Below are 13,730 nucleotides of genomic sequence, written 5' to 3' on the forward strand. Positions count from 1 at the left end.
AAATAAAACCTGATAATCAACTCACTGCTATTCTGAATTTACAGACTTTTCCTTATTGTCCAGACCTCCATGTCTGTATTTGGATCTGAGAGTTCCAAATTAAGAAGTCTTGATCCAAAAACTGGCACCGACATCACACAATGCAACTTGAATGGAAGCTGACTTTTAAAAATTTGAGGGGAGAAAAAAAGGATGTTAATGATATTTGTGCATTTTGATGTTCAGTGGTTGATCTCCTGTCTCAGTCAAACCACCAAGATTAGCTCATTTAAACCATGAAACAATCATCTTCTAACTTTAATCACGCAGATCAGGATCAGGCTTTCTTTTAATATCATCTTGAGAATTTCAGTATCTCTTTATATTTTCTGCAAAAAAGACCAACTTCAGATATCTTTATTGACATAAACAAACACCAAGCAAAACACAACAGGAACTGGTTAATAAGTCTGAGGCATTTATAGAAACTTAAATCATACAGTCAGGTTGCTTATATCAGATAATTAAAGACTGTGCGGCTGCTAATTAACATTCAACTATTGCTATTCACGAGAGCGGTCCTCTCTGTATTTCCAAATCATGTCGTCTACACTTGAATAGACCCCACCCTGTTTGTTCCTTTGGCTGAGTGCTCTGATTTCTGCATGTTTGGTCCTAGTTTTCTTTTTATTTAGTTTTACTTCCATTTCTCATTTTTAAAATAAATGAACATAATTGTAAAAGGAAAAAACGTCAACCTCTATCTCATTCAAAAGTACCAAGCTCAAAAATATATCATAGTCAAGTCAAAAATGTGTTTTTCTTCCAAAGTCATAAATGTCAAAAATATGCCGATATGTGTGCCTGTAACACTCAGTTAATGAGTCCTTCAACCAGACAGCTGGGTCTTTTTCAAATGACACATCTGTCTCATCAAGTAATAAATATTTGTGCTTATGTTTCCACCTCAGCAGCAGTTATTGGCCTCCTGCGTCTGTTTTTCCCCTCCCAGCCACAGGGGGGCGCTGTTGATCTTGGCGGTCCTGGCCTCTGCTGACTCGCCCTCCATGCCCCCTCCTTCACTGGCCAGACGTTTGTGGATCTCAGAGGCCATGGTAAGGAACGCCCTCTCCACATTATCAGAGCTTTTCGCACTAGTCTCCAAGAACGGGATCTTCAGGGACGAAGCCAGTTCCTGTGGATGGGGTCAAGTCTTATTAAAAGCAGCAAGTGTGTAAACACCACAGTTTAAAAGCATTTAATGCAACAACTGTAATTCTAAAATTCGATTCCAGGGTAAAGTATTACATGTAATTTGTACTCCTGGATTAAGAGTGAACTGAGTAGTCATTCTGAAAAAGAACCCTAATCAGACTTTTGAATTATTGATGAGTCAACATTTAAATATTAGTTCACAAGTTTACATCTGGTACTTTTCAAAGGAATTTAGACATGAAAGCTACAAAGTCGATGAACGCCTGGCCAGACTTGGCACTGAGAACACTGAGCCTGTTTTCATTCAAATACTGCCGGTTTGTCAAAGCTCCTGGTGCATGTACAAGATGCCCACTGGTCCAAAGAAGCCCCTGTCAATGACCTGACTACTAATTCAATCCAAATCACAACAGCATTAAAGTCTCCTCAAGGTGCTTTTTATTGTAAGGTAAGGACCGTAGGGATGAAGGACAAACTTCCTTTTAACAAGAAGCAACCTCTGGCACACCTGAGGGTGTGGGGATGAAGACGGGACAAAAGACAAAGCCAGAGATTAATAATAACTAATGATTAAATGCAGAGTGATGTGTAAACACAGTGAAGAAGAAACACCGAGTGCATCATGGGAAACCTCCGGCAGCATGACCTATTAAGTGTAACTAAGGGAGGATTCAGGGTCACCTGATCCAGCCCTAACTACTTGATGAAAAAGGAAAGTTTTAAACTTATTCCTGAAAGTAGAGAAGATTTCTGTTTCCCAAATCCAAACTGGGAGCTGGTTACCCAGAAGATGGGCCTGAACGCTGAAGGCTCTGCCTCCAATGCTACTTTTAAATATATGAGCTTGCAATCTCCTATCCTTTCAAATGGTTTGCTTCTTAGTCCAAGTCTAGATTTGGAACAGGTTACTAACACGCTGAAGTCTCCCTGAGAGACTCATAGTTAGTTGCTCCCCTCAAATTGACTCTTTGGAGTCCTTAGAGTCAGTAAGAGAGGGCCAGTCTGTATCAGTTTGTAATTGAACGGGGTTAAGGTGTCTGAACCTCATAGATCTGATAAATGGACTGGTTCATATAAAGAGCTTTCCTACTCTAACTGTGCACACTTTATACAACTTGCCTCATTCATACAAGCATTTTTTCCTATGCTTTTCCAAAGTTAACACTTTCTATCTAACAGTCACACACATTTATACTCCATTGGACGCATCGGAGAGACTCCATCAGAGGTAATACCTTGCCCGTAGATATTTGGCATGCAAAATGGAGCATGACAAATATCTTTGGGACCAATCTTCTGATTAGCAGATGACCTGCTCTACCACTACTGCGACACCAAGATTAAGAAAGGAGTCTCAAGAATTCCTCCCCAGATTGTATGACAGTTACTGCGGCACCGCAATCTAACTCCAAATGACTTAGGTAGGCAGTCCCATTTTTAGATAGAAGTATACCCAGAAAATACCCAGTTTGAAACCAGCTGAGTTGTCCCAGATGAATTGTGCTCATTGGTGCAGACTCAGTCAGAGGGACTTCAGCGTGTTAGTAACCTGTTTGCATTTATAAACGAGGTGGTAATTTTTTGCCAACCTTCAACAATCTGCCTGAGAGTGATTGCAGGTTGAGTGATTAGTGGTTGAGTGCCAAACATCTGATCGCAGCAACTGTTTGCAATCATTCGCTGAATGTGAAAAATCACCACACAGTCACAGGACAACCACCCATTCTTACTAGTCACAGTGAGGTTGTCATCTGGTTTTAGTGTTACTGAAACATTAGGCATGATTGTCGATCTTCCTAACTTGACTACTTGCTTCCTGCCTCCAGTGCTGCCACAGTACGTGTGTCTAAGCACAAAGCCAGACACTTTGTCCACGATGCTAAAACCTTCTGATAGAGATACCAGTATGTGATGATGTCAAAATACCAGTGTGCTCATGTCTAGAATTATTTTGGAAAGAAAAAACAAATTATTTCCCATTTTAAGTTTCCACTTAGTTTTATGATGCTTAATAAAACCACAGGTGTGAAGTTATTTCTAAGTATTTGAAGTTAAGCCTCTTCGCTGCACGTAGCCTGTTACCTGAGCAGTGGCAGCATCCACCACTTTCTTACTAACGAGGTCAGACTTGTTTCCCACCAGCAGCCTGGAGACGTTTTCACAGGCGTAACGATCTATTTCATCCAGCCACTGCTTCACATTGTTAAAGGATTCCTGAGGAGAGAGAGAGAAAGCGAAGCAGCAGGAGGTCTGGAGTTCATGTTCAAATGCTTTTCTTTTTAGATGATGATGAAGACATACACACTGACCTGCTCAGTGACATCATACACAATGATGATGCCGTGAGCTCCTCTGTAGTAGCTGGAGGTGATGGTTCGAAACCTCTCTTGACCTGCTGTGTCCCACTGAAGGAGTATATGCACACACGTAAAATAGCACTGAGGCTAACATTACACAGTTTTTTTTAAGACTTTCATGCTTTGAAAAACAACTTTATGATGTTCCCTCACAAAACCGCTTCGCCGTTTCCTTACAATCTGTAGCTTGACAGTTTTCCCATCCATGTCAATGGTCCTGATCTTGAAGTCGACCCCTATGGTAGAGATGTAGCTTTCGGTGTAGGTGTCATCCTGCAGCAAGCAGTTAAGTGTTAAAAAGGGAAAGTGAGCGTGTCTTTGTGTGCATACGTGTGCACAGTCTTACCGCAAAGCGCAGCAGCAGGCATGACTTTCCAACTCCAGAGTCACCGATGAGAAGAAGCTTGAACAAGTAGTCACTGGGAAGCAAGGAAGACATGCATGAATGAACCACTACAGAGGTTCCATCTCAGATGTAAATGATGTCATGCCATAAAAAGCTGCATAATTTAAATGTTGAAAGCCAGCTAGCAAATAACACACATCAAATACAGCTCTGAATGCTGACATGAATTTAAGAAATGCAGAGGGTGGCACACTTGCAACCAGATTTTATTACATCTATAACAAAAGTCAAGGGTTGATCTGATATTTTGAATGTTTTATGCTCTAAATTTGGAAGATTTTTGTTTTTTGCTTTCATATGAACTAAATATCGAGTGCACAGTGTGAAGGTTGCAAAATCAGTCGTGCTGTTTGCTTGTAAGACTTGCAGTTTTTCACTCAGTGCAAGCACCATGAAGTGCTTGAACCACAAGTCAAATGAAAGTGTGAACCTTGGACAGATGTTAGCTCATCAGGAATGGTTTATCACAGTCACTAGTTCTAGATACTGAAACAATGTTTCACCAGTAATGTCATTTTGTGTAATCACAGGTAACAACGTGGTCGTCACCAAGAAACTCCTTTTTTTAAATGTCTAACTTTTACCCATTAAAGATACAAATTAATGAATAAGAAGCAAGCTTTTTGATAGAACGTGAATAAAACCATCCACACTACACAGTTTTCCATTCAGTTTTATTTTCATGTAAGAATTTGGAGCTACAGCTTAAACCGTGCCCTCCTGGAACCAGGTTGTTGATATTATTACAACTGTTTCTCAAAGCTGGCAGTAAAGCAGCTGCCTGGTAATACTAGATGGATGCAAATTATTGTGTTGTATTTCTGAATGAGTAGCATTAAACCAAAGTGGTTAGCTGCTGCATTACATAGTTTATGGACACATAAGTCACAGACGCAAAGTCGAACCTGGGATCAAATGTCTTTCTGTGTATGGTTTCTTCTGTAGCACTCTTGTCTGCGAGAAGTTACAATTTGTCTTTGTTCTGTTGAGCACCACTAAACAATACCCATCTGCCACAGAGGCCTAGTGAGCCATTGCAGATTACCTACAACTGAATGCCTCCAATTATCTACTCTTTTTGCTTTTTTTCTACAAATTGATAGAAACATGCAGCAAATCTATGGACGGACATAAAACATTAATTCATCACAACTTACAATTTACTGATAAGCTCAAATTAGACACCTCAGCAATAAAACTGGCTTGTATGTCTTTTTAGACTGACATACGTCTGATACGACTGATCTCTAGTTACAAAACAAAGGTTAAAAACAAGGGTCGGGCATGTTACACATGCTTAAGTTTTCTCCTAACTTTCCATGTCAGCAGCCAGTGTTAAAGACCAGGTGTCATTTTATTACAAGCTGATCATTTCATCTCGGTAATGCACTGCGCAGAGAAAGAAACAACACTTACTATTCAGGATTCATGATCAACGAGGTCGGCCCAGTTGACGCAACAAAAACAGAAACACCTGAAACTGAATCCTGAGTCTGAAAACAGACAGATAATCTCTGATGCTGCGTCTGTTTCTGTCCCGCTGGAGGGCAAATGGCAGAATAAGCCAGAACTGCCTGCCTCAAAAGCTGACTGATGAGCTGACTGGTTCAGATGCATTATTTATTAATAAAGCCCAGTTCAGGTTACACTGAGGACAGCACCTAAAACCAAGGTACACACACACACACACACACACACACACACACACACACACACACACACACACACACTTGTTTTCATATCTTAGTGAGGACATCTCATTGACATAATGCTTTCCCTAGCCGCTTTCTCTAACCATCAAAAATGAATGCCTAATCCTAACCCTGAGCCTAAACCTAACCTTAACCTAACTGTAACCCTGACACTAAAACCACATTTTGAGTGTGAAAAATGCCTTCAAACTTGTGGGGACAGGCATTTTGTCCCAACAAGTGACTGTTGGTCCCCACAAGTATAGCAGCATTCCAATTTTCTGTCCTCACAAAGATGTCTAAACATGTATACACACACACAGACATAAATACATCTACACAGTCCTGTAGAAAATTTATTTTTACCCACTTTTAAGTCTCAACGTTCAGCTGGTTTCTTTGCTGTTTCCACTGTGCTGTGTTGCTGTGGTGAGCGGCATGAAACTGTGCCTCTGCTCTGCACTCATTTTGAATCAAAGTGACAGTGACTCCTGTACCAACTGCAGCTCTGAGCTTCTCAAACAAACAAGAAGTTCTACTGAAACCAAACAAAAGCAGCCAAAAGCAACATGGCAGCTGTCCGCAGAGCGACAGAGATGCTTTACAGGGTTCATTTCTGTTAAGGAGCCTTTGCTAATGTAGTCCATCCATCTTCTTCCACTTATCCAATTCAGAGTTGTGGGGGTGCCTGTGCCTATCCCAGCTGTCAGAGGGCAAGAGGGAGGGTACACCCTGAACAGAATTACCAATTAACCTCATCCCATGCATGTCTTGGACTGTGGGAGGAAGCCAGAGTACCCGGAGAGAAACCACACAGACTTGGTGAGAACATGCAGACTCCATACAGAAAGGCCCCAGACCTTTTTCCTGTGAGGCAACAGTGCTAACCACAACATCTTTATACTGTCCATGACAACAGTTCAAACGAATTTGTTATCAGAGAACAGCCACGATGCTTCTTAGCTTAAATATTAAATTTATATGGGGTGACCATGTTCTCTAATTCTCCTCCAAACTCCTGACTGTCAGGAGTCATTTCAAGAGAGAGTCTAAACATGTCCTTTGTGACATGTATGTGATGGCAGAGGGTGGACTTTTGCCAAAAAGGAAAAAAGAGGCCTAAAATGTGTGAGGTGCAACCAGTTTTCTTTCCTCGTGTGGCACACAGGGGAATGGAGTCTGCTTCAGACACATCCTCAGTCCTGGAAACACATGATGTTATTACATGTGCCCGGCTGAACCTGGCTCCATCAGTCGTCTGTGCAGGGCAGCTCTCTCATATTTCTTCCAGTTGGGGGAATTTTTCCTGTCGTCCCTTTTCCTGTTCCGGCCCACTTTTCAACCAATCAACATCTAGCCTATGCACAGCATCATCCATGCTGCGCTGAGTTTTTTGGAGGACTACACACCACCGTGGGTTCATTACTCTCTGCACAGACAAATACTGACAGACACAAACTCAGTACCATAAAGGTGAATGCCTAATGTGTCACCATTTGTGTGCCATGCTCATGAATATGAATGAGAGATGTAAGCACTTTGTAGAACCAGTAGAGTTAAAAAAGAGTCGAAAGTTTAGAGGATTAAACTGTTTTCTATAATGTTTTATAAATTGAACTTTCACATAATGCTCGATAGATCCATAAATGTTATGTCTTTAACCCAAGTAAACCTCTTAGTCTTTCAGCTCCTGCTTTCCTTTTTCTCATGTTCTCATTTCATCGCCCCTCTCCTGTTGGTTTCTTCTCTACTTTTATTTCTGCTCATCGTCAGTTTTTATCCTTTTCTTTCCCTAACTATCTCTAATCTCACTTTCCTTTCATCATGCCTATTCTTTTCTTACAGTCCTCTTTATAATAACAATAATATAACTTATTTTTGTCTACCGCCAAGAAACCCAAAGTCGATTTACACACGAGTAGCACTTCACTGTTTTTCATTTCCTTCCTGATCCTTGGATTTCTTGTTTCTCTTTCCTTTTCATTCCTCATATGTCCCCTCCTCTTTTCATTTCCTTCCGCTGTGCCTTATGTCTTCTCTTCACTCTGTCTTCTCTAATCTTTGTTTTTTGTTACAACCTTCAACAGAATGGATACATTTGGTTTCACCTTGTGCTTTTGTTCTTTGGTGAATGTCTTAATAGCAAACAGGGGCCTGCTGTTGCTTGCTATAGCAGGAGTATCTAAAGAGGTTAGAGTACTTTCGAAGATGTGTCTGTGTCTGCCTGTCTGTATGTGGACAGATATATCAACATGATAGCATCACAACGCTGCAAGACAGCAGTCATGAAACTTTACAGATTTGTAGCTGACATGAGTGGTGATAGAAGGTGATGAGAGAGGAGTGCGATGAGTCAGAGCATTAGCATCAGGGCTGGTGTGTGTTCCACCATAAGATGGTCTCTTATTCCTTTTGCTGTCCTCTCATCGTGTTGCCTCATCTCTTTTTTCCTTTGCTCCTCGTTTATCTCCACTTAACATATATTAAGGTTGTTATCTTTTGCTTTCTTCATTTAATTTCATATCTTTGATTCTTTTAGTTTTCCTTCTATGTCGACTCTTAATCTTCATTCTTCTCTGTTTTTTTTCTGGTCACCTTACCTCCTCTCTCCTTGTGTCCTTGCTTCATCTCCTCGTCTCTCCTTTCCTCTCCTCTCTTGTCTTGTCCTGTTTTTTTGGTGAAAGTGATATAGTGTGTGACCCCCTGGTCACGGGAGCGAGCAGAGAGCCAGGGATATGCAATGGGTAAGCAGCTGTGATGGGGTCAAGGGTCAGCAGCCCTGACGACGGCCTGTTGCCGGGGCAGAGGCGGTGGCGCGGTGGTTGCTACGGCAGCACCAGGCTTTGTGGTGCTCCCGATGGAGCACCGAGGTGGGAAAACTGGGGGAAGGGTCCAAGAGAAAAAGAAGAAATAAAGAGAGAAAGAAAATAACAAAGAAGGAGGGTTAGAAAGCAAGGGGAAGGGTGGGAACGTGAGACAAGTAAGAAGAAGAAAGGGAAATCTTTGAAAACAAAGTGATGGAGAGGAGAGGCGAAACTTTGGGTGGGGGTGCAAAACAAATTGTATTTACTCATGTTTTTAGTCTATGAAAGCTAGTCTGGGATCTCTATCCTGCATTCAAAACCAGCGCTAATGTAAAACGTTCATTTTACACAACAAAACTAAAATTCACCCTGAAATATTATGTCTGGCAGAGCTTAAGTTACAACTCCTACAGAAGATGTGACAACAAGAATGTCGGCCAAGTCACACAAAACTCTGTTAAAATTCTGATCGCTGGAGTCAAAGCCAAAATGTCACCAAACCAAGAAATGAAGAGACCGCCACAAAGGTTTACTTATTAAAATCCCAGACTGTGCTTTGACCTGTGGCACATGTTAAAAGCCAACATGGCTGGATTCTTATTCTCAGGGTGTTAAATGCTGCTGTTTGGTAAAACAAGAAGGTTCATGATAATTTAATGGCCTTGCAATTCTTCCATCAGTCAGGAAACTACTAAAGCGAGTCAAACTTACCTCAAGCTTGAGTCTAAATCTTTATGCTGAGTTTGCATTATAGTTTATGCAAGCAGTGACCGCAGTATCGAACACAACCAGGGCTTAATATCGACTCACGGCAGTGACGCCAAGGACACCTTTTTCAAAGTTTCTGTGACAGCAGCAGCTTCTAACAGAAGTGCACTATTTAAACTCTGTGATGAGAACATGTTGGCAGTTTACCTGCCACTGTTGCTTTGTGCCATTTCTGAAATCTGCGTAAGAATTACAAATGACTTTTTATAAGAGGGAAAACCCACCAGGAGTGTTTTTTACGCTTTGCTTTGTATGTTCATTTTCTCAGCTGTTGAGTTACAAACATGAACAGAAAGAGTACCGATAGCTGTCTGGAACAACTGACGTGGTCAACATGCAGATTGACGTGCAAAAAACTCCCAAAATGAGTGCGTGTGGGTGTATGTGTCTTGAGCCAGAAGAGCCACACATGAAGAGTGTGTGAGGCTGTGTGTATGATGTGTGCAGGTCAGTGGATGGAGTTAAACCGATCATTGTTCCCATCAGCATGCGTCCCAGGAGACCCGAGGGAGCGGGGATAAATAGCTGCTTTTTACTATTCACCCTTATTTTACCACAATCCCTTACTCCTCCATGCGTGTGTGTGTGTGTGTGTGTGTGTGTGTGTGTGTGTGTGTGTGTGTGTGTGTGTGTGTGTGTGTTTTGTGTTTTAGCCCTGAGGCCAATTAAGCAATATAATTAACCTCACTCGAAACTGAAGAGTGAACCAAAGCCTCATTATGGCAACAGAGCGTGACGGGGGCTGTCTGCAGTGTTGTCCATATACAGTACATTTGCACTGATCTGATAAACTGCTAAAAGAAACAACTCGGAGCTGATCAAATTTTAAATGTTCAGTTATTACATAAAGTCTTTAAAACACTCCTTTTGTGCTACATAATATTCACTACTTTAAATTTAATTTTGCTTCTTCACTTTGCAACTGAAACTGTAAATAAAACTGATTTCAAGGCTCTGCATCCGCAAAAGACAAAAAGCAAAGAACATTTTAACAGCTGCAAACTAAAGAAGTCAAGACACAGGAGGTGAAGATGTTACAGCAGGGGTGTGAAACTGAAATGAGCCGTGGGCCACTGCTGGCACTGTCATCTCATGTGAGGGTTACTTCAGTGTTCAAATAGTACAAAAAACACAAACAAACAAGAAAACGCCCACAAACATTTCCAAAAATGTAGTGTTTTGTTTGTTTGTTTGTTTTATTTCAAATATTGTATAACAAAATAAAACTACAAACGTGAAAGTTTTTTTTCTCCCACTCTTAACTAACTGAAGCCTTTCACTGAACTACCAAATAAACACACTGGTCCTGTCTTTCTGGCCACACACGTGGCAGCGCCTCTGCTGTGACTGTGTTCGTATTTAACAAAATAAAAATGCAGACATAAGTATAAAGAGCCCCGTATTAGAGAGATCAAAGCAGATTAAGACTAATTATAATCAGGAACAAGGAAAGAAACTGAAAGGATCCGATGTCTTCATGAACGAACATCTGATAAAAAGAAATGCGGACATTGCCAGGAAAGCACGTTACTTGAAGAAACAGGGAAAAATTCAAAATACATGGACCACCAACTGTAAAGTATTCATTAAACTCAATGGAACACCGGAACAAGCCAAAGTGTTGGTCATCAGAAATATGGAGGAGCTGGACAAATACTGAGGTCAACTTACTCTGGAGGTATGAATACACATGTGACGTGACACACAACACAACACATGGCACAGTCCAGGAGAACTTCATCTGCATCCGGCAACAATATCAACATAACTCATTGGAATTCTCTTTATGATAATCTGGAACTGAGAACATTTCGATACACAGACCATAATGTTCTAGACTTAGAAAAGGATATAGACCCGGAAAATAATTTCTTCTACAACATCAGCTGTAACTGCTGCTACTTCACTGATGAACAGTTTAAGCACACCATCAACACGGAAAATAAATTATCAATAATCCATTTTAATAGCAGAAGTCTGTATGCCAACTTCAACAATATAAAGGAATATCTAAATGAGTTGACAAATCCATTTGGAATTATTGCCATTTCTGAAACATGGATCAATGCGGAGAAAGGAATGGACTTTGGACTGGAGGGATATGAAGTGAATTTTGTAAACAGAAGGAACAAGAGTGGAGGGGGAGTAGCTGTGTATGTGGATAAAAACCTAAACTACAAGGTGGTAGAAAGTATGACAACTGTAATTGATAATTTACTAGAATGTATAACAATTGAAATTTATAAGGAAAAAGAAAAAAATGTAATAATTAGCTGTATATATAGAACACCTGGCTCTAGTATTCAAGTATTTAATGACTTCATAGAGGAAATATTCTCTAAAACAAATCAAAAAGTTATGTTTATCTGTGGTGATTTTAATATTGACCTGTTGAATCCAAAAAAGCATAAAATGACCGACGAATTCCTAAACACTATGTACAGTTTGAGTTTACATCCTAAAATAACCAGGCCTAGCAGAATTACACCACATTGTGCCACCTTACTTGACAATATTTTCACTAACAATATGGAAAACAACATTGTGAGCGGAATATTAATTAATGACATCAGTGATCACCTACCAGTTTTTGCAGTTTATGACACTAATTATAAGAAAAATCAGCATGAAGAACAACTGAGATACAGACGTGTAAGGACAGAAGAAACTATGACTGCATTTAAGAACGATCTATTAAATCAGGACTGGGACAAGGTGTACAAAGAAGCTGATATTGATATTGCATATGGCATATTTTTAAGAATATTCATGGAGTTGTACGATAAAAACTGTCCAACAATAAAATACAACAGAAAGCACAAATATTCAGATAGACCATGGCTCACTAAGGGTTTACAAAATGCATGTAAAAAGAAAAATACACTCTATAGGGAATACCTAAAACAAAGAACAAAAGATGCTGAAAATAAATATAAAAAATACAAAAATAAGTTGACCAATATTATACGTGTATGTAGAAAGGAGTATTATAGTAAAATATTGAACAACAATAAACATAATATGAAAGGAATATGGGATGTTTTAAATGGTATCATTAAAAATAATTCTGGACAACAAAGTTATCCACAATACTTTATCGATAATGGCAATATTATGGAAAACACTGCTGATAAGGTCAACAGCTTTAATCATTATTTTGTAAATATTGGACCAAAACTGGCAGAACAAATTCCTGAGTCACTGCCATCAGTAGACTGTAGTGAAAACCTGATTGATAGGAACCCTAACTCAATGTTCCTCACATCAGTGGAGGAAAAAGAAATAATTGACATTGTACACATGTGTAAATATAAAACATCTACTGATTGTAATGATATTGACATGAAAATCGTCAAGAAGGTCATTGAAGGAATTGTAGGACCTCTAACATATATTTGCAACTTATCATTTCAGACGGGAAGAGTGCCAAACAAAATGAAAATAGCTAAAGTTGTGCCGCTGTATACAACCGGGGATAGACGCCACTTCACAAATTACAGGCCTGTTTCTTTACTACCACAATTCTCCAAAATCCTAGAAAACCTGTTTAATAAACGATTAGACAAATTCTTAGATAAATATAAATTACTCTCTGACAGTCAATATGGATTCAGATCAAAAAGATCAACATCTCTGGCATTAATCGAATCAATTGAGGAGATTACGAATGCTATAGATCAGAAACAGTATGCAGCTGGAGTATTTCTGGATCTCAAGAAAGCATTCGACACAATCAATCATCACATATTAATTAATAAACTGGAACGGTATGGGATTAGGGGGGTTGTACTGCAATGGGTGAAAAATTATTTAAGTGACCGGAAACAATTTGTGAAGCTGGGTGTCCATTCCTCATCATGCTTGGACATTGCTTGTGGTGTTCCACAAGGCTCTGTACTGGGTCCAAAATTATTTATTATTTATATAAATGATATTTGTAAGGCATCTGATATATTAAAATTAGTATTATTTGCAGATGACACAAATATTTTTTGTTCTGGGGGGAATCTAAAGGAGCTGCTGGATACAATTACTTCAGAAATGTGCAAAATTAAAAAATGGTTTAACAGGAACAAACTATCGCTAAATCTAAGTAAAACTAAAATTATCTTATTTGGGAATTCCCTTAGAAATGCACAAGTGCAGATTCATGTAGATGGTGTGGAAATTGAAAGAGTACTTGAACATAAGTTTCTTGGTGTGATTATAGATGATAAATTAAACTGGAAGTCTCATATAAATCATATACATAACAAAATTTCAAGAAGTGTCTCAATCTTGAGTAAAGTAAAACACATTCTGGACCACAAATCACTCCACATTCTCTATTGTTCCCTGATTGCACCGTATTTGAATTACTGTGCAGAGGTTTGGGGCAATACTTACAAATGTTCGCTATCATCAATCTTTATATTACAAAAAAGGGCCATAAGGATAATCCATAAAACTGGTTACAGAGATCATACAAATCCACTATTCTTAAAATCAAAAATTCTAAAATTCACAGATC

The 13,730-nt window shown here is 39.5% G+C and overlaps 1 protein-coding gene across 3 annotated transcripts; it reads right to left on the reverse strand.

Annotated features, from left to right (window-relative positions):
* On the reverse strand, positions 1-13,084 carry LOC308401664 (ras-related protein ORAB-1-like). Of its 3 annotated transcripts, none has more exons than XM_080889987.1 (7): positions 8,249-13,084; positions 5,374-5,618; positions 3,898-3,970; positions 3,729-3,824; positions 3,504-3,599; positions 3,277-3,408; positions 3-1,174 (listed from the first exon to the last, which is right to left on the reverse strand). In XM_080889987.1, the coding sequence occupies exons 2-7, from the start codon at positions 5,385-5,387 to the stop codon at positions 947-949; spliced, it is 639 nt and encodes a 212-aa protein (XP_080746113.1). In that variant the 5' UTR covers positions 5,388-5,618; positions 8,249-13,084; the 3' UTR covers positions 3-946. The 3 variants fall into 3 exon arrangements, with proteins under 3 accessions (XP_080746112.1, XP_080746113.1, XP_080746114.1); XM_080889988.1 differs by lacking the exon at positions 8,249-13,084 and adding an exon at positions 6,019-6,299; XM_080889986.1 differs by lacking the exons at positions 5,374-5,618; positions 8,249-13,084 and having other exon boundaries at positions 1-1,174; positions 3,898-5,163.
* Between the last annotated feature and the right edge of the window lie 646 nt (positions 13,085-13,730).

Source organism: Rhamphochromis sp. 'chilingali' (assembly GCF_963969265.1).
Source record: "Rhamphochromis sp. 'chilingali' genome assembly, chromosome: 8".
Classification (NCBI taxonomy): domain Eukaryota; kingdom Metazoa; phylum Chordata; class Actinopteri; order Cichliformes; family Cichlidae; genus Rhamphochromis; species Rhamphochromis sp. 'chilingali'.